This window comes from Alexandromys fortis, unplaced genomic scaffold (genome assembly GCF_014885135.2).
Source record: "Alexandromys fortis isolate MF-2015 unplaced genomic scaffold, M_Fortis_MF-2015_v1.1 scaffold_158, whole genome shotgun sequence".
Taxonomy (NCBI): Eukaryota; Metazoa; Chordata; class Mammalia; order Rodentia; family Cricetidae; genus Alexandromys; species Alexandromys fortis.
In genome coordinates this window covers 3967349-3993884 of record NW_026068039.1, presented here as the reverse complement: position 1 = coordinate 3993884, position 26536 = coordinate 3967349, and the positions used below count along the sequence as shown (strand labels likewise).

The following is a 26536-nucleotide window of genomic DNA, read 5'->3' as shown; positions in this document are numbered from 1 at the left end:
CAGCCAGGGACCAAGTGTTCAAATGGGAGGCTGTGGGGATATTCTCATCCAAGCCGCCAGAGGGCCCCATCTCCTCTTCCTGGGTATGTGGCTCAGCATTTTAGCAGTCCTGCCCTTGTTCTGTACTGGGCAGTCTGATGCCCTGGGCCTCTAAGGCTATTTCTGCTGGAGAGAGGCCGGTAGGCTGTGGGTAGGAGAGCAGCAGGCCTGCTTGGGACTGACCCTGGGGTCCAGGAAGGTTTGTGTCTCCTCCCTGGGCTTCTCCAGTTCTCTTGACGAGAAGTTTCACCGTCATCCACTGAATTCTAGCCTTGTCATGGTTTCTAGGCTTCAATATGGCTTCACTTGGTGTTCCTGTCCTCTCATCTTTGTCACACCGAGTGATTGTCACCTAGTCCTTGTATGGCAGGAAGGGAAATCAGAGGCAGGCAACTGCACTGCTGGCCTCTTGACTATGTCCTTGCTGATGGCTTTCTCTTTCTCCCCTGGTGTCTTGCCTTTCTACACCACATGGTCCCAAGGAGCAGCTGTCTTCCTGTGCAAACACTCCTGCATGGACCCTAGCAATATACAATGCAGCTTGTATGTCCAGCCCGCCAGAAACTGGTCTCCACAATGCAGCCCTCTCCTGCCTGGCAGAATTGAGCTGATGGGCTATGCAGGGGACTCTCCGGTGACTAGCATCAACCCTAGCATCTTGTTCTATCTGGCAGTGGCTCAAGCCTGCTCCTTATGCCTCTAGTTCTGATTCTTCCCATTCCATTGGCCCCAGAAGCTCTTTTGCACCCTTCTTTCCTAGTTGCTAGGTAACCATCCTCCACTACCCAGCTCAATAGGGGACAGTCACTCTGCCCATGAACAGATGCTGGGGGCTGTGATGCTGATAGTGCCCTGTCCATGGCGTTAGCCTGGCAGGAACATGGGGCTAGCGTCCCATGCCACCCACTCTCCACTCCTGGGTGAAGGTACCCACTTTCCAATCCACCTGCTGGGAAGGTATCTCTCCATGCCATTAGCAGCCCCTAAACTCAGCTTCCTTACACTGCCTGGCAGACAATACTACAAGAGGGTTGAGATGGGAACAGAGTTAGGGTCTTTGGTGGCAGTGGGTGGGGAGGCTGAGATTCAGGAGGACCCAAAGGCCAGTGTATCACTCACCACCATTGCCCTGTTCCACCCTCGAACCCGAGGACTCAGAGTCCTACACCCCAGGCTTGAGGAGGGGGGCTTTCTCAGAGCTGCTCTTCCAGTCAGTGTCCTTCCAGAAGAGCAGACAACCAAGTGGGGTGGGATGGGGGTGTGGGTGGAGTTAAAGCAAGGTCAGTTCATTCCTCACTGCTAGTGGTAAACAGCTGTGCTGTTTTGTCCAGTCGTAGCTGCTTTCTGTTGTAGGATTAGAAGGTTCTGGAAGCCAGACCTCCACGGTGGGAAGGCTGCACCTGGGAGGGTCTTGGGTCTCATGGTCCTGTGGAAGAACAAAGCTGGAGGGGCAGGCCTGAGCTGCTGTGTGACACTAATGTGTGGTGGTGACATTAAGCCATCCAGAAGGTGGAGCTCCAGCCCTAGTCATTTATTAAAGGCTCACTCAGTCCTGTCATAACCGCAATTAAACCCGCTCCCTCCACGTAGGTAGCCCACACTGCCCGAAATCACAATCCTCCTGCCTCAGCCTCCTAAATGCTTCTGGACAATACATTTCAATGTTGAGTTTCAGAGGGGTTCAGCCCACGGCACATCGTCTCAAGACTGCCCCCGCCCCGTCACCCTCTACACACTTCCTTTTCTGTTAAGACAGGACCTGTGTTAGGTAGTGAGGTCCTGCCAGAGAGGGGCTGGATGACCCCCGGAGGCCAGCAGGTCAGGGAAATCCCATGCACAAGACTCACAGGCTTCTGTGGCAAGGGGACTCTACGGGCTTATGGGACAAGGAACAGAATTGCAGTACCAGCAGGAGACTCAACGCGCCAGCCTGGCTCTCTGGGCCATCCTGCTCCATCCTGTTCTGTTGGCTTCAATCCAGTTAGACTGCCTAGGAAAATCATTGTCCCTTCCCTAGTGACCACCATAGAAAGTGAGCTCTGTATTCCCAGGACCAGGAGCGGGTCAGGTTGGTTCAGATTGGGTCCTGAACTTTGACTGTCCTGCCCCAAGGCCAGAATTCTCTGATTGGCAAGGGCTGGGGTAGGCTACCCCTAAAGCCAGTGTGTGGGGTCCCTTAACTCCAAGAAGAGGGGAGGTGTGTCCCCAAAGGCGAAGTGTGATCACACTCACGGGAAGAGGGGTATTGGAGGGGGCACACACAGCAGTGCCTTGGGTAGAAAGATTCATAATGGCTCCACTTGGAGCACCTCATGGATTGCAGAAGCAGGGCGGCCACTATCACTGTTTCGTAGCTCAGGAAACTGGGTCAGAGATTTAAAAGTGGCACTGTATTACCCCGAGAATAAGTGGCAGAGCTAAATCTCAAGTCAGCCACCCTTCCCTAGATGGAATCTTTCTTACTAGACTTCTTTAATTACGCCTGCCTGGAATGGAGCCTGTAGGAAGCAGACTCCAAGGCAGCTGTCTGCTGGGACCTGGAGGTGGTTTTCTCCCGCAAACCCTTGCTGAGCCCTAGCTGCTGCTGCGTGGCCTGACCCCACAGTTACTGTGCCCGCATAGTCTGTTCACTGGGATGGATAGGCCCATAAGGCAGAGCCAGCTGCCGAGCGCTGGAGGGACACTTGCACCCCGACTGCAGGAATAAAGCTCTTCATTTTTATGCTTGTAATAAATACTAGCATATCAGTCTTTTCAAATGCAAACAAAAGAAGAAAATAGAATTGGGCCACAGTGTCATCTCCTAAAGGTACCAAACAATACCGTGTTAGTGTCTCTTCAGACTTTATTTCCCTTATAGGAAATAGACTTTAAAAAGGCTTTGGCATTAAACAGAGTTGTGGTACACACTCCTCTGGGGTCTAATCATTAGCATCAGTGTCCTGTGCCAGCAAGCACTCCTGCAGCTTTGCAGTGAGGGCTGATGGTGTCCCGGGGTCCAGTGAGGGCTGGTGACGCTGTCCCAGGGTCCAGTGAGGGCTGACGGTGTCCCAGGGTCCAGTGAGGGCTGACGCTGTCCCAGGGTCCAGTGAGGGCTGACGGTGACCCGGGGTCCAGTGAGGGCTGACGGTGTCCCGGGGTCCAGTGAGGGCTGATGATGGTGTCCCAGGGTCCAGTGAGGGCTGACGGTGAGCTGGGGTCCAGTGAGGGCTGATGGTGTCCCAGGGTCCAGTGAGGGCTGACGGTGTCCCAGGGTCCAGTGAGGGCTGATGATGGTGTCCCAGGGTCCAGTGAAGGCTAATGATGGTGTCCCAGGCTCCAGTGAGGGCTGATGGTGTCCCAGGCTCCAGTGAGGCACTGTCAATCTTCCCCTTGCAGGGAGCTGGAGGGGGTGTGAGGTTTTGTTTTGGATCAGGGTCTCATTCAGTATCCCAGGCTGGCCTTGAACTCCAGCAGTTCTCTTGCCTCAGCTTCCCAAGTGCTCGGTAGAGGCGTGGGCTCTATGCTTTCACTGTGTGAACCGAGCTTTAACATGGGTGTGAGCCCCTTGATTGATCTTAGGAGGCTAGAGTTCTAGGTTTAGATTTTTAATTGTATATTTTTACATATTTATTTTGTGTACATGTATGTTTTTGCATGTTCACATGGATGTGAGCATGTTTGTGTGCATGTGGAGGTCAGAAGATAGCTTTCCAGAGCCAGTTCTCTTCCTTCACCTTGTGGTCCTGGGGATAAAACTCAGGCTTAGTGGCAAGTGCCTTCACCCACTGAACCATCTAGACGCTATAGGCTATTTTCTTTTCTGTGCTGGGCATGGAGCCCAGGACCTCCTGCATGTGAGGCCAGTGCACCACCAAGTGAAACCCCAGCCTTGGCTTCTGTTTCTTTTAATACTGTTGAGCCTGGTCATTAGAAAGTCGTTTTAGTTGTACTGACGGCCTCTCTCCTTCGCCCCTATGTTCTCTACAAATCTCCTTTGGCTTTTGGGTGTTTCCATGTTAACTCTTGCTGACTCGCAGGTGCACTAAGGGGACAATTTTCAGGAATTTGACATTAACCAGAAGGGACATTTAAAGTGAACTTTCAAGGTCTCTGGCCCTCTTGTTCTAATTCCAGGCCTTGAATAGGAAAGGCAGTCCATTAATATTTCAGCTAATGTCAAATGTCTTTAGTGCAAACACTGCCCTGGGGAGTGGGCTAGTGCACGGAGGGAGAGACTTGTGCAAAGCTCAGATGCAGCCGAGGAAAGACGTACAGCATGATATATTTAGAAAGCAAACACCAGCACAGTGGTGAGGTTAAAAGACAGAAATAGAAGGGAGCAGAGGAGCAGAGTTCACAGAGCATGTTCCGGCCGCCTGTGAGGCCGCAGGCTCTCCCAGGAACTGCCATGTGGTGCCCGCCCTGCCTTTCTGCTCCAGGGAGCCCCCAGCTGGTGCGTCACACAGCAAGGTCAGAACTCATTTGGCAGGCACTGTTGGGTCTCTGCTCTTAGATAGTTCTTAGATTCAACGGTGTTGAATCCTAGTGGTAGTGGTGCACTTCTTTAACCCCAGGACTCAGAAGGCAGAAACAGGCAGATCTCTGAGTTCAAGGCCAGCCTGGTTTACAGAGTGAGTTCTAGGACAGTCAGGGCTACCCAGAGAAACCCTGTCTTGAAAAAAAAAAAAAAAAACAACCACAAAACAAAACTGTTGTAAGCGCCACATTGGGCTGCCATCTGTCGTAAGCCACCTTTTTGGGGTGACTTCTACCACAGTCCAACCCAGGTTCGTATGCTCAAGGGTAGGGGCACGAGGATTAGAAACTTTAGGTAAGAGAAACAGAGATAAGAAAGAAACACAGAGACAGAGGATAGTACCGGGAATACTGCATGCTGAATTCTGTTTTCTCCCGTGTTTGATTTCCATGCACTTTTATACCCCAATACAAAAGAGGAGGAAGAAGTAAAAGACTGCTTTAACACCACACAAAGGACATTCAGTACTTGAGACATCAAGCCGCTATTTCTTGAGTAAAGTATTTTATGTCACGGGCAGAAATAGGCAGTGAACACACCCTAGACCAAGTATCCTGTAGGCAGCCACTCCCTGTGTCAAACCTCCTATTTTAAATGAAGGAGCATAGGAGTGTGCTGGAATTCTCCGACCTTTGGTCAGGGTGGAGTGGATGGGCCCTCTTAATGTCCAAAACACCAAGTAACCACACCCTAGGCCAGGTGTGTGGCCACACTTGTCAACATCTTTGAAAGAGCAAAAATAAACTCGAATTCTCTGAACTTCAGACAAGGTGAAAGAGGTTCACATCTGTATGTGTCCCAACACGAAACAAAAAAACTCACTGGGTTTCCAAGGACAGGAATATCAACAGAGAAGCTTTACGGGAAAGAATAAGTCTAGTAGTTTGGCCTCAGGATGAGATTGGTAAGATTGGAGCAATTCAGAGAATATGTACCCCCCACCCAGGACACTTACCAGGTGCTTCTCACTAAATAAAGAAGAAATTGGCCTAAGGGAAAAAGCATCCCAGTTGGGATAAAGAAGATAGGAAGAAAGAGGCAGCAAGGAGAGAAAGGCTTTTTAAAGGCGGCCAGGAAAGTTCCAGAAGGTTCCAGAAATTGCAGCCAGTTATCCTGCCAGAGGGTGGGACTTTAGTAGTCCAGTGTTAGATGCCCACGTGGCTGGGACCACCTCATGCTAGTGGTGACTGTCACAGCTGTCCCTGCAGCCACTGCTCTCTTTCAGTGGGGTGCAAGGGGTGTGCAGTGTGACTCCAGGAGATTTCTGGGAAGGCCCAGGCAGGGTTTCATTATGATTCCTGTTGCTATACAAAGTGCCTGACAAAAGCAGCTTGATGGGGGAGAGGGTTGATTGAGGTGGGGAGGACAGGAAGGGAGGGGGTTGATTGAGGTGGGGAGGACTAGAAGGGAGGGAGGGTTGGTTGAGGTGGTGGGGAGGACATGGTGGCAGGAGGCTGGGACAGCTGGTCACATCCATGCGGTCAGGAGGGCTTCAACTCAGTTCACTCTTTTTTATGCAATCCGGGACTCCTGCCCATGGAATTGTTTGTCCAAATTTAGAATGGGTGTTCACACCTCATCTAAGTCAATCTAGAAACTCCCCCACAGTCACATGGTGTATTTCCAGGGTGGTTCCAAGTCCCATCAGGTTGGCATTTAAGATTAACGTTCACAGACTCCCTCTCATTTGTGATGTCATCTTGGGAACATTATCCCACCATGGAGGGTAGGTGTGGGGTACATGGACCCCAGGCCATCTCCCTCATTTATGGCTCCTGCCTGCATCTGAAGCAGCCCCTTCTGTGACAGCCCCCACTGTGGCTCTTCACCTGAGAAGCAAGTCCCCAGTCTATAGGGTTAGGAAATCATGTCTAGACTTAGGGAAGCGTTAGTTTCACACCAAAGCCACCAGATGGTGCTGTAACTTTACAATATTGTTCCCTAGCAGTTCCAGAAGAAAGGGAGCCTCTGGACTGCTTGGGGGGGGGGGGGGGGGGGGGGGGGGAGCCTCTGGGGGGGGGGGGGGGGGGGGGGGGGATGTCTGATCGTTCCAGATCTGCCGTGTCTTGTGACCTAGCTTGATGTTTTCGTGATGGGACAAGTCTGAGAGATCATTCACCTCTTTTGAGTGGCCCCTGCTCTGATGACTTCCTGAGCACTGGCATCCTGGGAAGAGTCCTTTGTCTCCTGGGCAGTCCTACTCGTCAGCTGTGACTTCATCTAGGTGCCTTGGGCACTCTGATGTGTCTCAGCATCAGGCAAAGGGGCTGCTGCAGGGACTCTAGTGACCTGAAACTCCTACCTGGAGCAGATGGACAAAGACAGAGCCGACCTGGAGCTGCTGCAGTTCACAGATGTGGCCCTAGAGGGCGATCACAGGCTGTGTCTGCAGCTCTTTCTCTGGCTATCCCTCGCAATTATTTGTTTTTATTTGGCTAGTCCTTTGCAGTGCTGGTGATGGGATGGAAGAGCCTTGTGCCTACCCAGCAAGTGTCTGCCCATCTCCACCTCTCTTCTCTGTAATTCTTTCGTCCCGTGACAGAGGCATCCCCTCAGGATTGCTTTAGCATCTACAAACCTGATTTTTGTTCCAGTCTGAACCATTCAGCTCTGCCAGAGCCTCCACTACCTCATAATGATCTCGCCCCATCGTGGGGCTCAGCAAAGCTGCTAGATGTCATCACCAATTTGTGAGGTCCCAACTTATCTTGGTCTGCCCTCTATTGCAGTGATGAGCACCCTGGCCAAAAGCAACCAGGGCAAGAAAGGGTTTATTTGTCTTACACTTATACATCACAGTCCTTTCTTGAGGGAAGTCAGGGCAGGAGCCATGGAGGAAGCTGCTTACTGGCTCGCTCCCTATGGCTTGCTCAGCCTGCTTTCTTACACAACCCAGGACCACCAGTCTAGGGGTGGCACTGCTCACAGTGGGACTAGGCCTTCCCACATCAATCATTAATCAAGAAAATGTTCCACAGACACAACCACAGAACAGTCTGATGGAGCCAATTCCTCAGTTGAGGTTCCCTCTTCCCATGTGACTCTTAATTGTGTCAAGTTGACAGACTGCCCAGCACACGGCCCAATCAACTTCTTAACACTCCCGTAACCGCGGTTCTATTCAGCCTTCTCATGTCGTCAAACCCTTCTCAGGCCCAATTCCCCTAGGAAAGCCAACCCTTTCCCCTTTGTCTTCCAGTTTCTGGTATTTATAGAGACCTCAGCCAGCGATAGCCAAGTGTCTACCAGGGATTGGCTTCCCTTGCATTGCTTAACTTTTGTCTGGAGGGGTGAGTAGCGACACTATTCAGTTCCTCTGCTTCCGCAGCACTCGGGCTGATCCCGTCCCCCTTCCCACAATGCACCCTCCTCCCGCCACCTCAAAAGCCAGACTGTGGGGAGCTCTTTAACTTAAGAGTCCTTTCTGAACCTCACAGTTCAGGGGTAGCACACTCCATAATCCCCATAGATTCCTATAAGCCAGTAGGAAGGGCCTGTCTGCATGTTGAGTCTTAGCGTCTCCCTTCCTCTGTATCAGAGGTTGGACCTGGAAGCCGTCACCCCTCCCTTCTGTTTCCCTCTCCTCCTCGCTGTCTGATTCTCCCCCAAGTTCTCAGGAAGAGCTATTTAGCACATACCTAATTTGTACCCCCTCTGCGCTGTGTCTGTCTGTGTGTACAGAACAGCAGCCAACACCTCCAGCTCCTTCTTCTCCCCCACCCCCACCTATTATGCCAGATCAGAGGCTAGTGCAGAGGACAGTGTCTGTGTATCCTTCCCCACTGTCATTCTTCCCTTAGGCAGGACAGTCCTTTCTGGGCAGATGGGTTAGCTTCAGTTGCCTGTCTGCTGCTACAGACTACGCAGGCTCCCATCTCGTTCATGCTGCTGCCAGGATCACCGTACACTCACTCTCCAGTCCGTTTTCTGTGTTGGGAGCGGACCCCATTCATCAAGGAGCCATTTCACTCATGCAACATAGGCAAAGGCATTCTCCCTGGGATTCCTCAGGACTTTTCTCAGGGAGCGGTCTCGGTTTGTCTAGCTCATCACAGTGCTGCCGCCCTCCCCCAAACACATCTTTGGTTTGTGTCCCTGCTCCCGAGTGAACCAACAGATCAGTGAAATGTACCCACCCAAGTCCTCCCGAGTTTAACTGGGCAACTACATCATGGAATGAGTCTCCTCCTGCAGCAGTTGTTAACTGCTTATATATTCTCAGAGTGGGGAGGGACTCGGGTGCCTCACGCGGCCTCCACTGCAGATGTGAATGGGTCTGGTACCGTGAGAGTCTACCGTAGGTAGTCACAGACACTTGGGTTTCAAGACAACAGGCCTTTCCCCTCCATACTGCCCCACCTACCCTATTCAGGGATTACTTTAGTCACCAAGTCTTCTTGGGAACTTCCTCACCTGATGGAACTGGGATGACAAGGCCTTGCTACCCACTGGCTGCCTCAAGTATTCCCTGAATATTGACAGAGCTTTCTGTCCTGCCCGGTCCCGCAGCAGTTCAGTCCCAAAGAAACACACAGAGGTCTACATTAATCATAAACTGGTTGGCCTATTAGCTCAGGCTTCTAATTAACTCTTTCTTACATCTTAAATTAGCCCATAATTCTTGTCTGTGTCAGCCACATGGCTTGGTACCTTTATCAGTGAGGTATTCTCATCTTGCTTCCTCTGTGGCTGGGTAATGACTACAGACTCATTGTTTCCTCATCCCAGAATTCTGTTCTCATCACCCCACCTCTACTTCCTGCCTGGTCACCCCGCCTGTACTTCCTGCCTGCCTACTGGCTACTGCCCAGCAACTGGCTAATTAGCATTTTATTAATACAAGACCACTTTCCCCCAGCACCTGAAGGCTCTTTTGAACCTTCCTCTGGACTTACCAGCTCTGTCAATGGCCATAGCACTGAGGTCTATCATATTCTTGAGTTTAGCTTGAATAACTCTCTGAGAATTAATGGAGAATAAACCACTTAAGTCCTTGCATGTATTAAGTGCCTTTATTTTGCAACCATAATTGAAAGATAGTTTAGTTGCATATAAAATTCCTAGTTTAGAACAAACTTCCCGGTCTGGGAACATAGCTCAGTGGTAGAAATCCGGGGTCCCCCACTGGGGCAGGGGGCATGTTCATATGTGTACACTTGGTACATACGCATATTTGTGCATGCGGAAGCCAGGTGTTGATATTGGGTGTCTTCCTCAATCATTCTCCACCTCGTTATCTCCTTTTATTCCTCTCTTGGGGTGGGCGTCTCTGAATCCAGAATTCACTGACTTGGCTAGGCCGAATGGCTAGTGAGCACCAGGAATCATCTGTCTCTGCCTCCCCAGCTGTGGAATTACAGATATACATCATCAAACTTGGCCTTTAAAAAGATTTCATTTTATAAGTGTGTGTGTGCTTGAGTATATGTGTGTACCACATATGAAGGTCCTACAGAAGACAGAAGAAGGCATTATGTCTTCTGGAACTTGACTTCCAGGCAGTTGTCAACCCCCTGATATGGAAGCTGGAAACTAAACTGCCGTACTCTGGAATAGCAGCCATTGCTTTTAACTTCTAGGCCGTCTCTCCAGCCCCATACCTATCTTTTTATGTGGATGCTGTAAAGTCAAACACAGTTCCTTGTGGTTGAATGGCAAGCCTTCTGTCTCTGCTTCCTGATCCACAAAGAAATAACAAACTGCTGCTTCCAGCTCCCGTTACTATGGAGACCCTTGTAAACAGAGACTGCTTGTTTTCCCAGCTGCCCAGGCCCGAATAATCACACAGAAACTATATTAATTACAATACTGCTTGGCCAACGACTCAGGCATATTTCTAGCTAGCTCTTACTTACATCTTGAATTAACCCATTTCTATTAATCTGTATATTGCCACGAGGCTATGTCCTACCAGTAAGTTTCCTTCTCCTTCGGCAGCTACATGGCATCTCCTTGACTCTGACTGCTCTCTCTCTATATATATCTCTTCTAGCCTGGCTTTACTCTGCTAAGCCACTGGCCAAAACAGCTGTATTCATTAACCAATATGAGCAGCACATATACAGAAGGACATCCCACATCAGACCCTCACGGCCATGGCCCTCTTGCCTTGATGATCTGAACCCTTCAAATTATGAGTCAAATTCTCCTTTAAGTTTCTTCTGGTCAAGTTTTTGATCACAGCAACGAGAAAAATGACTAATACAGTATCATGGCCTGTTTCCATCAGTCTCGTCTTGTTTTGTTTGAGAGATTTTATTTATTTTTATTTTATACGTATGGGTGCTTTGCCTGCACATATGTCTGTATACCATGTGTATGCAATACCCTTGAAGGGTAGAAGAGGATGTTGGATGGATCCTCTGGAATTGGAATTATAGGTGTTTGTAAGCTGCTATGTGGGTCTTGGAATTGAACCAGTGCTCTTACCACCAATCTACCTCTCTAGCCCCTAAGTTTGTATATTTTTATTACCATAAGGGAAAATGTGAACACCCAGCTCCCTGTGTCCTTGTGGGCTGGCTTCATCCTCCTCCCCAGCTTACTTCCCATTCTTCTCCAGTGCTGCCAATCATCTGGTATCCCTGTATCCTTCCGTCCCCATGGAAACACCACTCTTCTTTTATTCCTCAGTCCCACTTGGAGTCACTATTTGTATAAGGGTCACTCTTCCTGTGACTGATGAAGCCTTTGAGTTAGCTCTCCATCTTTCCTTAGACTACGTCTTCCCAGACCTGACTGAGAAGGTGGCTTCCATGGAAGATCCAGGTCAGGCTCAAGACCTGCCAAACTTCCCCTCCATCCTGCCCAAGACGGATCTTGCTGAGCCTCCCTGGAATATGCCTCTGGAGGAGGAGGAGGAAGAGGAAGAGGAGGAAGAAGAGGAAGAGGAAAAGGAAGAAGAAGAGAGGGAGAAGGCAGAAGCAGAGGAAGAGGAAGAGCTGCTCCCTGTGAGCGGGCCCCCAGAAGGAACCACCATGCAGGCCCATGACTCTTCAGCTAGCATCAGCAGCACCAGCAGCCAGGGTCCTGGGGCCACCAGACACAGGCAGGAGGATTCTGGGGACCAGGCCACATCAGGCTTGGTGGTGGAGAGCAGTGTGAAGCCCACCTTGTCAGTGCCCTCAGTTACCCCAAGTACAGTGGCCCTGGGGGATCAGAACTATAGCCAGGAGTTTGGGGGCACCGAGTGGCCAGCTGGAGGGCTGGGGGTACAGTCTGAGGTCACCCAGGCAGCTGGTGAGGAGGCCACCCTGGGAGCAGCTGACTTAGATGGCCAGCAGGGGGCACTGCCATCCTCCTCATTCCCACAAACAGTGGCTCCAAGTGGGACTGAGGTCCCTGGTGAGGGTCACCTTTACCCCAGAACCCCAGACTCTTTCCCACCTGGACCGCAAGACAGAGAGTCAACCCCTTCCTCTGCTACCTGGGGACAAGAAGGTCTCAGTGAGCAGCCCCTGGAGGGTCAGGCAGCGGAAGCTCACTCACTAACACCGTGGGACTCTACTCAGGTAAGACAGAGGTGCAAGCTGCCCTCCGTGTAAGAATGCCTGCTGTCCTCCGGGTCCTGTGGCTGTCAGCAGCAGTGTGGTGTGGTGGGGGCTGACCAGACCTTCCCCACCTTCATAGTCAGCGCTCATGCACCCAAGTCATCCTTCGTACACACAGGCTGCAGGAGGAAGAGGTGTCTTCAGTCCCCAGAAGTGCCAGGGCAAAAGGGCATCACCAACAGTGAAGCCTCTGGACGGGCCAACCTTTCATTTATGACACCTGTTTAGTCTTAGGCCTGTGGGGTGGGGTCCCTGGCATGGCAGTTCAGGCCTGCACCTCCTCCTGCCGTCCAGAGGCCTCTCCTGAGGCCTCCGTGCCCTGCTTTCTGTCTCCTGCACAGGTGATCTGCAAGGATTGGAGCAACCTGGCTGGGAAGAGCTACATCATCCTGAACATGACGGAGAACATAGACTGTGTGAGTGCTGAGCTGGCCATGAGAAGGGGAAAGGGCAGAGAGAGGTGCCACAGCAGGGCTCTTGTGGGGAGGCCGGCTCAGTCCAGAACTGAGCCAGCACCTATGACTTACGGAAAACCAAAAAGAGGTCTTTTCTACTTAAAAATTCTTGTTTTTTTCCTCCTTGATTCTTGTAGTTTTGAGTTTTGTTTTTTCTTTCTAGCCCAGGTTACCTCAGACATACTATGTAGCCAAGGGTGAGTTTGAACCCCTGGTCCTCCCCAGTGTTGGGATTGCAGGACTTGGTTTTATTCAATGTTAAGGGACCAGACTCTGGGGCACATTTTACCAATGGAGCTGCAGCCCTGGCCCCTCCCCATCCTTCTCTTCAGTTTGAAGGGTCTTTGTTCCTGTGTGCTACATGCCTTATTTCCTAATGAGATTGAGACTTGTTGTTTTCATCCAGAGGGTTTTGGTGAGACAGGATCTTGCTGTGTTGGTCAGGAAAACTTGGAATTTCTGGGTTCAATCACACCTCCTATGCCCACCTTCCAAGTGCCGGGGCTACAGTCAAGCACTGTTGTTGCCCAACAGTATCTTTTTCAGAGTTATTTTCGTGTGGGGTGTAGTGACACAGGCCTGCAATACCAGCAGTGTGGTAGCTGACAGAGGAATCAGAGGTTCAAAGCCAGGCTGAGCTACACAGTGAGACACTGTCTCTCACAAAGGATGTTTACCCCCTTCCTAATTGCTTCTGAAATTTGTTCTTAAGCTTTTTCATAAGCAGCATCTGTTGGTGTTTGTTCATAGCTCTCCAGGGAGGCATCAACAGTTGTTTTTGGTGTGTGTGAAAGAGACAGACAGACAGAGACAAAGACAGACAGAAATGCTCTCAAAGCCTTGCATAGCTCATGCACTAGGCCATCAGTCACGGGGCCAGTCATGCTTGGGCCCCGATGGGATGTAGAGCCTCCAGGTGAGCAAGATGGTGTACTGTCTTACTCTCTTGGGGTGATAAAACATTCAGACGAAAAGCCATCAGTCACGGGGCCAGTCATGCTTGGGCCCCGATGGGATGTAGAGCCTCCAGGTGAGCAAGATGGTGTACTGTCTTACTCTCTTGGGGTGATAAAACATTCAGACGAAAAGCCATCAGTCACGGGGCCAGTCATGCTTGGGCCCCGATGGGATGTAGAGCCTCCAGGTGAGCAAGATGGTGTACTGTCTTACTCTCTTGGGGTGATAAAACATTCAGACGAAAAGCAACTGGGGGAAGAAAGGGCATTTGGCTTACACTTTCAAGTCACAGTCTGTCCTTGGGGTAAGTCAGGGCATGATCTAAAACAGGAACTCAAAGCAGAGTCCATGAAGGAGCACTGCCTGCTCTGCCCCCACCCCCTCCCCAGCCAGGCTCATACTTAGCTAGCTTTTTTATACAGCCTGGGACCACCTGCCCAGGGAAAGGTGCAGCCCACAGTGGCTGGGCCCTCCTGCATCAGTTAATAAGACAATCCTTCACAGACATGCCTACAGACCAACCTGATCTAGGCATTTCCTCAACTGAGATTCCTCCTCTCATACCCCAGACTGTGGCTCCTAGATGGTGGCCTGGCAGGGCTGCTTCACTTGGGAGTATCTAAAGTCAGTGGCATTAGGTCCTTCCTCCAGGGGTGACTAGATTGTCCAACTAGAAGTATGAAGAGCTGTTGTCAGTGTTCTGGGAGCCAAGCAGGGCAGAGGTTGGGCGTCTCCATATATTAGATACGCTTACATGAACACCAGTGCTCATTAACTCTGGGGTGCAGGAAGGCTAACTTCCCACACAGCTGGGCTAGACATCCTCATGGCCAGAGGCACTGTGTTGTACTCGCTTGAAAACATGAACTCCCAGGGCTAAGGTGTAGCTCTGTGGCACTGCCAGCACACTCAAGACCCTGGTTTATTCCCAGGGTGGGCTGTGGGGGAAGGGACTTGAAAACAAAACAGAAAAGATGTACCTCTCCAGGCAGAGAGACAGTTTGCTATTGGTGCATCTATCTCTAAGCACCGTGTAGACTTCAGATCTCTCTCATCCAGTAATCAATTTTTCCTTTTTGACCTGTATTTGAAGGGACAGTGTGTGTGTGTGTGTGTGTGTGTGTGTGTGTGTGTGTGTGTGTGTGTGAAAAGTGGTGGGCCACACTCAGCCCCCTGTCTTCAGGAAAAGATGGGGAGGAACGTGCCTGCTGCCCCTCGGAAACAGTTTTACAAGATGCAGCTATGGTTTTCAAATTTTGCATGTGAGATCTGGAAGAGTGGTGCAGACTAGCCAGTTTCTCCTGGTTTTACCCAAGACAGAGGAGGCAGGAAGGGAGCCGGCAGAGATCGGCAGGCACAGGCACAGAATGGTAAAACAGTAAATGCCAAGCTGATCTTGAAGTTCTAGAAGCCAAGAGAATCTTTGCTCTAGAGATGAAGGATCCAATTGTTTGCTTAGCACAAGAAATACTTGGAAAAGAGACGATTGGGAGGACCAGAGTTCTGGCCTTTGCTTTCGTGCAGAGGGCTGGATTACCAGCAGGGCTGACCCAGGGGGACAGCTACTGTCCCTGAATCTGTGATTGAGTGACTCCAGGATGATAAGTAGCCCAGATCTCAGATGGAGAAACTGAAGTTCAGCGTGTTACTGAAGGTCAGAGCTAAGAAACCACAGGATTTGTACCCTGGTTCATCTAGTTCCAAAGCCAGGGCTTTCCCTTCCTTAGCTAACGCTGAGTCTGGCAGACTTTGCTACCCTGTAAGAGGTAGCACATGTGTACAGGGCAACTGAGGGCTTCCGAGCCCCAGAACAGGCAGGTAGAAGCCTGTCCTGCCCCCCCCCACATCAGTGAAGACACTGACCCCTTGGCCCTGGGCTTGCCTCATTGTGTGGGACAGAACTGCTGGCCAGGAAGCTACAGAGTGTCTAGACCTGAGATGCACCAGGCATTCACTGTGGTAACAAGGAACAAGCCCAGCATGAAAGTCAGCCTGGTGGATTTCAGGTTGGCATGACAACCAGGGGACAGGTCCTTATTCTAGGCAGGAACCCAAAGGTAGCAGTTCATCTTTGCTTCAGGTGTCACAAGAAAGGCATTGGGCCTGCACTCGGGGTGGCCTGTTGAGATGTCTTCTGACAGCCCAGCTCCCTAAGCACCCTGGAGAGCTGAGCTTCTGGGAGAGGGGTCTGGCTGGGACTCTTGGAAGAAACGGGGTCGAGGTTTTTCATATAAAAGAGGATGAGCTGCTGAAGAGGCTCTGAGGACCAAAGGAGGGTCTCTTCACAAACAGTGGATTTGAGCTTCATGGCAGCAGCCTGGCCTCCAGTGCTCCTGCACTAAGTTCCTATGGAGGGCTGGGCTCATTTTCATGTTACATTCAATAATTATGTTTGACATTATCATCTAAACAGTGAGGTAGAATCTGAGGGGAAGGAAACCATTTTGCCTCTTCTCGCCTCACCCCACTCCTTGGCCTGTTCCCAGGTACTCTTAGCCAGTTCTATGGTTTTTTAAGTCCCTGTGGGAAAGGGACTCCCATCACTCTCTCAAGGCTCAGTGCTGACCATGTGGTGAGATGACCAGCAAAGAAGCCCCGCCCACCGTTCTCAGCCTTCATGCTCTTTGGTGGCTATGGGGATTTAGTGTTGTGTCTTTCCTTCAACTTGCCATGGGTATCATGTACATATTCCAGGCCTCTGGAAGCACCTCAAACCCCAGTTTGTCATTGTCAGAGGACAGATCCACGTTCCCTCCACTTGAGTGGCTCTGGGGCAGGCACACACCTTTTCCATGTACCTGCAGATGGAAGTGAACTAACAAGCTGTAATCTATCTGCCTATCCCCTGCTCTCAGGCGGTCCCAGAGCCAACCACGCTAGCCAGAGGGCCATCTGGGCCTTTGGGAGATGGGTTGAGGGCAGATGAGGACAGACCATCACCATTCCTTGAGTTTCGTTCCTTTGAACCCCTAGGAAGTGTTTCGGCGGCACCGCGGACTACAGCTTCTAGCCCTGCTGGAGGAGGTCCTGCCACGCCATCGGAGTGGGCACCGTGGGGACTGGCACATTTCTCTGAGCAAACCCAGTGAGAAAGAGCAGCACCTGCTGATGACACTTGTGGGCGAGCAGGGTGAGCAGGAGATGGAGAGGTGTCCCACCACAGGCTCAGACTGTGGGCTCAGGAAGGAACGGACTCTGGGTGGAGCAGTGCTGGGTTCTGGTGATGAGGAGACAGGTATAGACATCACACACTATGAGGGCAGGACCCCTGAGCTACAGACACTTCTAGCATCACCCGTCACGTAGTGTTCCGTGGGAAGCAGGTCAAGCAGGGAACATACATGGGTGTGATTAGAACCAGAAGTGTAGCAGAGGCGGCTCAGGCAGGCTGCCCTAGGAGGGGTTTGGGTGCTGTGGTGATGATGGCATTTCTTCTCCAGGGGTGGTACCCACTCAAGAAGTCCTTTCCATGCTCAGTGGCATCCGCAGGAATCTGGAGGAGGTAAGCATACAGGGACTTGCCTTGGAGGCCACTGCAGCATCCTTTCCCACCCCTGACTCTCAAAAGTGCTGAAAGAATTCACAGCCTGCTCCAGGACAGGGGTATGCCCTGGCCACCCCAGATATAAAGAGCATGTGCAGGCAACCAACTGAGCAAAAGGACTGTACACCCCAGGCCATGGTGGGAGAGGGGCCAGGGCAGAGGGGATTAAGTAGGACAGTGTCTGAAGTATCATACAGAACCTAATGGAGGGTGAACAAGATAGGCCCTGTCCCTACCAGTGCCCCTCCAGGGGAACCGGAGATGCTGGGCAATGTCTGGAACTGGGAAACATCCCTCTATTGTTAGATGTGGCCCTGATCAGTTGGTCTTCTGGTCCCTGCTGGGATACAGAACATATGGAGGTCCAGATATCCAAATACTCCTGATCCTCACCCCTGCTTCTGCTTTCTCTCCCTGACCCATGACCTGTTCAGTCTTCCCTTTGGAGGGTCTCTGCCGTGTTTGATGATACTCAGGATGTCATAATGCAAAGGTGCTCTGTGTTTCTGGGCTATATACAATGCTGACAAGGTCCAGACTACACTGGATTCTCCCTTGGTCCCTTCCTCCACTCCATGGGGGTTTTAAGGATTAAATGAGGAAAGCTGGAGCCCAGAGAGGTCAGGTGCCTTGCCTGAGATCATCCAGGTTGCAAGGACCAAGCCTACCTGATAAAAAGCTTCCGCGCTACCTGGATGACTCCCAAAGCTCCCTTTCAGCCTTGAAAATCTGGGCTCCTGAAAACGAATGGCCACTGTCTTTCACACAGGGAAGAGCCAAAGCCCAGCCTCTGCCCCAGGGCTCTCAGATAACCCTCCCCTTCCTTGGTTCCCTTCTTTTGCCTGAAGCTGGTCCGCAGGGAGCTTTGCCCCTGGACCAGAAGCCCAGCCAGAGCAGTCTGCAGCAGGCAGCACGTGCCACCTGTGATCTTACCACTGAAGTAGGCGGGCATCTCCACATGGCCCCCTATGATGCCAGGCTGCCTGCCTGACACCACCTACCCCTAAGGTGGAAGCTATGCTTCAGGGCACCGACTTGGAGGGGTGGACTGGGAGGGGTGTCTCCCAGATGTCTTTTTGCTTTGTGTATTTGATGGGGACAGGTGTGGGGCCCCATCTATTCGGGCCATGATTGTCATTGCTTGGCAGGGCAGAAATCAGTGAGGGTGTGAAGGAGTTCGGATGTGGCCACTGGGAGAGGCTATTCTTAGATGAAGCAATAGAGGCAGAATAGTTTGGCCCGGAGCACAGGTCCAGGCCCAGGCCTGTTGGGGATACTCCGACTTCACTTGTGCTGAGGTCCTATTCCACACCCCCAGATTGGCATCCAGAACTACTCCACCACCAGCAGCTGCCAGGCGCGGGCTACCCAGGTGCGCAGTGACTACGGGACACTCTTTGTGGTGCTGGTGATTATTGGTGTCATCTGCTTCATCATCATTGTGCTTGGCCTACTCTACAACTGCTGGCAGCGTCGGCTGCCCAAGCTGAAACACGTGGTGAGTAGGCTAGGGAGGGTTTGGGACGGGTGGAGTGCTGTCAGGATCAGCCAATGCCACACAGCAGCCTTACCTGGTGACCTGTACCAACTCAGCTGTGCTCACTGTCAGGCTGGGACCTGCACCTACCTCTCTCCGAGGCTGGTACTGTGACGGGGTGCCAGTCTCACCGGGGTCCCCTCCTCTTCTCCAGCTCCTCCTATCCCCAGTGCCCCTCGCTCCGGGGCTTAAGAGCAGCTGCACATTTTGAGTCTCCTGTAAACTGCACTAGAGAAAAAGGACAGGCCCTGGTCATCCCGCCCAGCTCACTTGCCCTGAGTTTCGGGGAATCTCATATCTATAAAGGGCTGTTGGGAGGAATCAGGTGACTCCAGGGAGGTCACAGGGTTTACAGTGAGAGAATTAAAGCTAGAGCTGCAGGAACCTGTCTACTGGGCCCCAGAGTACTGGGGGCGTGGCGTAGGTAGCCACCGGGTGTGCCCAGCTCCCTCTCCTGCTGCCGCAGTCACACGGCGAGGAGCTGCGCTTTGTGGAGAACGGCTGCCACGACAATCCCACGCTGGACGTGGCCAGCGACAGCCAGTCGGAGATGCAGGAGAAGCAGCCCAGCCTGAACGGCGGTGGGGCCATCAATGGCCCGAGCAGCTGGAGCGCGCTCATGGGCAGCAAGCGCGACCCTGAGGACTCGGACATGTTCGAGGAGGACACGCACCTGTGAGCGCCGGGCCACGTGCAACTGCGCGGGACTGCCCGATGCGGCGGCCCCGTGCCCCTCCCGACCCTCCACGTAGGACCTCTACGCTTCCCCACCGCAGCAGGCGACCGCGGCGCAGCTCCCACCCCGTCCCGCCCGGCCCCGAGGGCTGCCAGCTCCCCGCGCCCGGACTCTATTAAAGCCGCCAAGACGCGCGGGCCACTCTGCCTCCACGCGTGTTTCTTGTTTCCCAAGGGCGACGCTCTGGGGGTGGGGCGGGGGCGGGGAAGAGCAGGCGGGGCAGGGAGGTCACGCGGGCTGGTGGGCGGGGCCAATAAGGGGTGGAAGGCAATTCTGTGGGGTTTGTGGGCGTGGCTAGGGTCTTGTGGGTGGAGTCTAGGGTGTGTATCGTCCTCTGGGGGAAACCCAGGCGGGGTAGGCTGAGCCTGGAGCTGGGAGGGAAAGGTCCTAGTGGGCGAGGCCCCGGCCTGTGGGCGGGGCCTAAGCCGCACACGGGCGTGTTTAGGGATCCCCGTGCCTGGCCTGGGGGCGGTACTGTCCTCAGGGCTCAATCAGGGCAAGGCAGGCGGGGTCTGGAGCGGACTGCCCTTCGGGTGAGGCTCTTCAGGGGAAGCGGGGCCTTGGTAGTGAGCTATTCTCTGGCGAATGGGCGGAACCTGGGGGAGTTGAGTTGTCCTCTAGACGTGTAGGTGGGGTTCAGGCTAGAGGGCCCCTAGAGGCTAAATGGGCGTGGTCAAGGTTGATGGGTGGGGCTTTGATGAGAGGTCTTCGTGACGTGGAGGCGGGGAGCAGCGGTCCTCCGGACGCCAGGCGCCGCTGCAGAGCCGCAGTCGGGCATTGCGAGGTGAAGCCGCGAGGGGCGGGGCCGTGAGTGTTTACATCCGGCCCGGCACAGAGGTCTCCAGACATCGTTCGGCCGGGGGTCCAGCCTCCCTAGCCATGGACACCAGCGACCTGTTTGCCAGCTGCAGGAAGGGTGACGTGGGCCGTGTGCGGTGAGGACCTGCAGTGCAGGAGGCGGGCGGGTTTCCTCAGGGTGCGTCGGGCATGGGTGTGCGGGGCGGGCGCCGTGGGGCTCCCGAAGCTGACCGAGCCGGAGAGATCGTTCTCCAGGTCCCTTACCTAACTCGGCGCTGGGAAAGGACTCCCCTTCACGGAGGTATCAAGCGTTGCAGATACTCTTGATGCAGCCAGTACGAGCCTGGCACCGAGATCCTAGTCTCCTTGGGCAGGCAGAGAGAACGGATACTGGCCCTCACTCTCTTTTGATGGACTCCTTTCTTCCATGGCCCTTCTTTCCTAATCCCCTTGTCCTCATCAGAGCAGGCCAGGCTGCAGCTCTGTCCCAAAGCCTCCTTAGGACTGTCTGTAACACCAGGTGTCACCTCCGAGCTAATGACCCCTCCCTCAATGTAACTGCAACTCTGAGAGCCCAGGCCCTGTCTTGATATCCTCTCTGGGCTGCCGCGTCCCTGTGATGGCTTCCTAGTTCATGGCCTCTTCTCCTCAGCATCTTAACATTGTTCTTTCCACTTCTTCCCTAGATCTGCCCCTGTCTCCTGCTCTCCACTCCCAGAGTGCCTGCACCAGCTTTTCTCTGGCTTCTCTGCCTTCACCTCCCCAGCTGAAGTAGAGGCCCCATCACCTTCTCTCCCCCAAATATTACAAGACCAAATTCTCAGCCTTCTAAACCTGGGGCCGTCACCCAGCTCGCAGTTGCCGATCCTTGTAGGCCTGTGCACTCCCAGCCCTCGCCCTTCCAGAGGGGTCTCTAGCCCAGAGAGATGTGGCTTCCTTCCCCTCTACCTGGTCTCTTCTCCCAGATCAGACGCAGTTCTGACCCAGGCTCTGTACTTCCTGCCCAGGTACTTGCTGGAGCAACGAGACGTGGAGGTGAACGTGCGGGACAAGTGGGACAGCACCCCTTTGTGAGTGTGAGCTGTGGGGTATCTGGGTGGGTAGGGTGGGGCTACGGTGCTGACAACTGCTGCCTTTTCCTAGGTACTATGCCTGCCTCTGTGGGCATGAGGAGCTGGTGCGCTACCTGTTGGCTAACGGTGAGAGAGGGCCAGGGTCTGACTGGATGTAAGCTCTGAGACCTCGCTACACATTTGCATGCACCCTTGATTTCTTGTTAACACCCCAAAGTCAACAAACAGTACTTTCTAACCCTCTGTCCACTTCCCCATGTCACCCTTGACACCAGACCAGTTCCGGTGGGGTGTCTGGACCATATCACCATTGATCTGCTAAACTGATCTCTTGGCCCCCATATTGCAGGCGGAGGATCTTTTCCACAGCAGAGGTGAAGGGAGTTTGGGAGTGTTTTGCGGGGGGAAGCAATCGGGCATGGTTGCTCACACTTGTGATCCAATCACTGGGAGAGAGAGTGGAGGTAGGGGGATTATCTCAAGTTCAAAGTTAGCCAAGGCTACCTTTTGAGACTTTGTTTCAAATAATAGAACAAAAAGACTAAAATCAGACTTGCCTGTGAAAACTCCACTGGACTCACTCCTTAGGCTCCACCTGCTGGCTGCCAATCAACACCTGGTCCCTTAGTGCCCCACTAGCCGAAGCCATCTCCTACCTCAAGTCTTTTCCATTACAGTACCTCCTGCTTAGACTGGAGTCCCTACCTAGATCTGTGCACCTCTCCCTTCATTCAAGGACCTGTACTTAACCACTGTACTGGCCTTGACAGCCCCACCATGTAGCAGCCACTACCATTGTCACTATGGTCCTGTTTTGTAATAATCGCGGCTGTCTCATACTAAAGTGCTCATGTGCCCCACGAGTGTAGGTTCATTTGGGGCAGAGATCTGCCAGTCAGGATGGCTGTACACCAGCCCAGCCGTCCAGTCTGCACTTAGGCTGCATACCGTCTGATGTGTACGCGTGAATATGCCTATGTTTAAGCGCGCGGATTGTGTGTCCTTTGCCTTCACTGACTGGTGAGCACTGCTTCGTAGGAGCCCGCTGTGAGGCCAACACTTTCGATGGAGAACGCTGTCTCTATGGGGCGCTGAGCGACCCCATTCGCCGTGCGCTGCGTGACTACAAACAAGTCACCGCATCCTGCAGGAGGCGGGATTACTATGACGATTTCCTGCAGCGGTGAGCTGGGGGTGGAGCGCTGGTGGGGGTTACTGTGCACTCTCAGTGGGTTCAGGTGGGCGGGGTGTGCTGAGTGGTCTTGATGCACCTGCTTTTGCCTAAGTGATGCATCCTTTCCTGGCTTTCCCCAGGCTTCTGGAACAGGGCATCCACAGTGATGTGGTCTTCGTGGTACACGGAAAGCCGTTCCGGGCACACCGTTGTGTCCTCGGTGCTCGCAGCACCTACTTCGCCAACATGCTGGACACCAAATGGAAGGGCAAGAGCGTTGTGGTTCTCAGGCACCCACTGGTGCGTCTGTCTGCCTTGGCTGAGAGTGCTGACCTCTGGGCGAGCAGTTAGCTTGTGCTGGGTGGTACCCTCTGACCTCTCATTTTTGCTTTGCCCACAGATCAACCCGGTGGCCTTTGGGGCTCTGCTGCAGTACCTGTACACAGGTGACTGACCCCCTGGGCTGGGACAGCAGCACACCCAGGGTGGCCTGGAGCTGACGTGCCCTTTCTGGGTCACTCACCTTTGGAGAGGAGGGGGTGTGTCCAGCATGCAAGCATCCTGACTCAGACTCGGTGCACTGACTTGCTTGCTTAGAAAGAAAACATCCCATCCACAAACTGAGCAGGCCTCAGGGCCTTCTGGAAAAGAAAACCAGGGCACTGAGTAGAAATCACTCTTGGGTCCTGATCCAGCTCCCTGTACCCCCAGGCCGCCTCGACATCGGTGTGGAGCATGTTAGTGATTGTGAACGCCTGGCCAAGCAGTGCCAGCTGTGGGACCTGCTTGAAGACCTGGAGGCTAAATGCGAGAAGGTGTCTGAATTCGGTGTGTATAGGGCCTCAGTCCAAGGCCTTGGGTTACAGCCAGTAGCACTGGTCAAGCTCTCTAAATCCCTGCTGTCCTCTCCCCTAGTGGCTTCCAAGCCTGGCACGTGTGTGAAGGTGCTGACTATTGAGCCCCCTCCAGCAGATCCCCGGTTGCGGGAGGATCTGGCACTGCTGGCTGACTGTGCCCTGCCACCTGAGCTGCGGGTACTGAAGGGCATGCTGGCCTGGTGGGCAGGAAGGGTGTCTAGGAACGGGGCTGGGTTCCCCTCCTAGGCCAGCCTGGGAAGCTGCTTCCCTTTCATGAATAGCTTTTCTCTGATGGGTACTTTTCCTCTACCAGGGTGACCTAGGAGAGCTGCCCTTCCCCTGTCCTGATGGCTTCAGCAGCTGCCCTGATATCTGCTTCCGAGTGGCCGACTCCAGCTTCCTTTGCCACAAGGTGCCTGTCCCCTCCTGTCCCCTCTTGTCCCCTCCTGGGCTAGCACCTGGGGGCAGATCCGAGCACTGGTTCCCTCTGAACTCTCCTCCCTCAGGCTTTCTTCTGTGGCCGCAGTGACTACTTCCGGGCCCTGCTGGATGACCACTTTCGAGAGAGTGAGGAACCTGCAGCCTCTGGGGACCCCCCAGTTGTCACCCTGCACAACATCTCCCCAGAGATCTTCACTCATGTGCTATACTACGTATACAGTGACCATACTGAGGTGTGGCACCCAGTGGGAGGGCAGTGGGGAATAGAGCCCTGGGCTGTCTGCCTTAGGGTTGTTAAGGTCCTTGGGGTTCTGGGCTCTTGGGTTATTCCTGTCCTTAGCTGCCCTAGAGTTCCTGACTCAGGCCTATGGGTCTCAGGAGGCAGTGCCAAGGTTCCCTGTGTTGGTGCATGTGTGTGCACAGCGCTGTAGCAGGGCAGTGTGCAGGAGAGGACTATGTTTTCATTGGTCTGAGGGACCGGGCGTCCCACTCTCTGGCCTCTCCAGGGCGTCCCTGCAGATCTTTCCTCAGAAGGTAATGTTTGGGGCCTGGTGGGCCCCATGGTATCTGCAGAGCTGCTCAGCTGGGCAAGCTGTGCTCCGGGAATGTTCTGTGTAGGAATGGTGGCCCTGACCTTCAGGCTGTAGCTTCTGTCCACTACAGCTGAGATGGAGCCATGGGAATGTGTGTACCTGTACCACTTCCTGTTGACCCCAGACCTGGCCCTTCGACTCCCATCAGCCTCCCTTCTGCCTCCTTCCCTCACTTCCTTTCTCATGTTTTGCTACTCACTCTGTGGTTGAGTCTGTCATCCTGAGTCACAAGCTTCCTCCTGAAGAGCCTTTGTACCCCAAGAACAGTTTTTTTTTCTTTTCTGCTTTTGTTTGTTTGAGACAGGGTTTCTCTGTGTAGCTTTGGAGCCTATCCCGGCACTTGCTTTGTAGACCAGGCTGGTTTCGAACTCACAGAGATCTGCCTGCCTCCGCCTCCAGAGTGCTGGGATTAAAGGAATGTGCCACCACTACCTGGCTCCCAAGAACATTCTTAATAGCTCAGAGTGGGGATCGACTTCTGAACATGGTCTCACAGTGGATTAGTCTCTTGTGAGCTATGTCATCTTAGGCAGGTTATATACATGCTCAGTGCTTCAGTGTACCCCTAAGAAGATGGAAGATAAATGTGTTTTCCTGAGTCTTATGCATGTGACCACAGGACCATAGTCAATTAGAAGGCATGGTGGCAGCCTGAAGTGTAGTGGCATTGTCCTTTTCCCCCTCTGCCCAGTCCCTGGGCCACCCAAGGCCAGGCTGAAGCTGGACCCTTGGTCTTTCCCAACCAAGACCTTAACTGTCCCCTGCTCAAATCTGTGTGGTCTCACAATGGAAGGAGCCATGCCCATGCTTGTGAACTGGAGATAGACATCTCCAGCTCACTTTACAGTTTTTCAAGGTTGTCATGAATCTCTCTACTTCACAGATGAGGAAACAGGCATGAGGTGAAGGGACTTGTCTGGAATTTCACAGCTGGAGGTGGGGTACTCAAGTCTGTGACTGAGCCCACACGGCTTTTCTTAGAAGGCCTCCAACCCTAAGCATTAGTCTGCCTTAGGCACAGGACCATCTCCGCCCAGACTCTTCTGCCCATTGCACCCTCAGGGACCTGGGCCAGCCTCCAGAGTTGTCACTCCTGTCCCCACTGGGGCCTCCACCCTGGACCCTGGGATCCCTTAGTGATCACTGGTGTCCCTGTGACCCTTCTTGTTCCACAGCTTCCCCCTGAGTTGGCCTATGATGTGCTGAGTGTGGCCGACATGTACCTTCTACCTGGTCTGAAGCGACTCTGTGGCCGCAGCCTGGCTCAGATGCTGGAGGAGGACAGTGTGGTGGGTGTCTGGCGCATAGCCAAGCTGTTTCGCCTGGCCCGACTGGAGGACCAGTGTACTGAGTACATGGCCAAGGTCATCGAGAAGGTGGGCAGGGGTGCAGAGAGGGGAGGCTGTGAGGGCAGGATCCAACCTGCGCTGGGATCCAGCCTGCGCTGAGCCTGTTCTTCCGCAGCTGGTAGAGCGAGAGGACTTCGTGGAGGCAGTAAGGGAAGAGGCAGCAGCTGTGGCTGCCCGGCAGGAGACAGACTCCATTCCACTGGTTGATGACATCCGCTTCCATGTGGCTAGCACAGTCCAGACCTACAGTGCCATTGAGGAGGCACAGCAGCGACTGCGGGCACTTGAAGACCTGCTGGTGTCCATTGGCTTAGACTGCTGAACCCTTGCCTGCAGCTAGGGCTCCAATGGTGACAAGCATGTGCAGTGTGTGCATGCAGAAACTGTTGCTCTTGCACGCTTGGTGGCATTACAGTGGACAGAGGGGACTCATTGGGCTCCTGGGGACCTCACAAGTTCTTGGGATGAGCCGCCTCCCCTAGTGCACAAATAAGCCCCGAGACTTGGGGCTGTCACCACTCAGGGAAAGCTGGGGTGTGGTAGGCTTTGAACTTAGTCCCCTGTCCCCCAGCAACCCACCTACTCCTTCCTGGCACTTGCCCAGCCCTGACTTGCTTCGGCTACTTCCATGTACAGGGTTGGACAGGAAGCCAGGAGTGTGTGTGGCAATAAAGCTTGAATTCACTGTGGAGACCCGAGCCTTTGTTGGGGTGCAGCTTGGGAGGAGAGGCTTTGGGAGGTGGAACTGGTAAGGAGGGAGAGCTGGGGACTGTGGTTGGGGGTTTGGGTATCCTCAGTGGGACACTCTGGAGGGTAGCCCCGAGGCTTGGCAAAGAGGCTCTGAGTCAGTAGGCATTTACTCCTGCTACTTAACCACAGCAGGTCTGCTTCTGTGGCCTAATTACACAGACCAA

General features: G+C 53.3%; 2 protein-coding genes across 3 annotated transcripts in view; both read left to right on the top strand.

Annotated features, from left to right (window-relative positions):
- Podxl2 (podocalyxin like 2) overlaps nucleotides 1-19484 on the top strand; it is a 32690-nt gene extending 13206 nt beyond the window's left edge. Inside the window, exons 3-8 of the mRNA XM_050165463.1 lie at nucleotides 11276-12069; nucleotides 12450-12524; nucleotides 16494-16650; nucleotides 16961-17022; nucleotides 18383-18562; nucleotides 19068-19484. Of these exons, the coding sequence (XP_050021420.1) occupies nucleotides 11276-12069; nucleotides 12450-12524; nucleotides 16494-16650; nucleotides 16961-17022; nucleotides 18383-18562; nucleotides 19068-19280 (1481 nt within the window). The 3' untranslated portion in view covers nucleotides 19281-19484. The remainder of the gene's footprint in view (nucleotides 1-11275; nucleotides 12070-12449; nucleotides 12525-16493; nucleotides 16651-16960; nucleotides 17023-18382; nucleotides 18563-19067) is intronic.
- A 359-nt stretch (nucleotides 19485-19843) lies between these two features.
- Nucleotides 19844-26311, top strand: Abtb1 (ankyrin repeat and BTB domain containing 1). Of its 2 annotated transcripts, XM_050165464.1 has the most exons (12): nucleotides 19844-20272; nucleotides 21143-21205; nucleotides 21279-21334; nucleotides 22247-22391; nucleotides 22523-22682; nucleotides 22783-22828; nucleotides 23094-23210; nucleotides 23298-23416; nucleotides 23553-23651; nucleotides 23746-23913; nucleotides 25449-25649; nucleotides 25738-26311. In XM_050165464.1, the coding sequence occupies exons 1-12, from the start codon at nucleotides 20217-20219 to the stop codon at nucleotides 25942-25944; spliced, it is 1437 nt and encodes a 478-aa protein (XP_050021421.1). In that variant the 5' UTR covers nucleotides 19844-20216; the 3' UTR covers nucleotides 25945-26311. The 2 variants fall into 2 exon arrangements, with proteins under 2 accessions (XP_050021421.1, XP_050021422.1); XM_050165465.1 differs by lacking the exons at nucleotides 19844-20272; nucleotides 21143-21205; nucleotides 21279-21334 and adding an exon at nucleotides 21347-21582.
- The last annotated feature ends 225 nt before the right edge of the window (nucleotides 26312-26536 follow it).

What these genes read in the sequence shown, in the direction of transcription:
- Abtb1 (XM_050165464.1), top strand. Translation starts at nt 20,217, where the DNA reads ATGGACACCAGCGACCTGTTTGCCAGCTGCAGGAAGGGTGACGTGGGC. An exon ending in CCAGCTTCCTTTGCCACAAG is followed by an intron (nt 23,652 to 23,745) that starts GTGCCTGTCCCC and finishes CTCCTCCCTCAG; the next exon opens with GCTTTCTTCTGTGGCCGCAG. An exon ending in TGGCCAAGGTCATCGAGAAG is followed by an intron (nt 25,650 to 25,737) that starts GTGGGCAGGGGT and finishes GTTCTTCCGCAG; the next exon opens with CTGGTAGAGCGAGAGGACTT.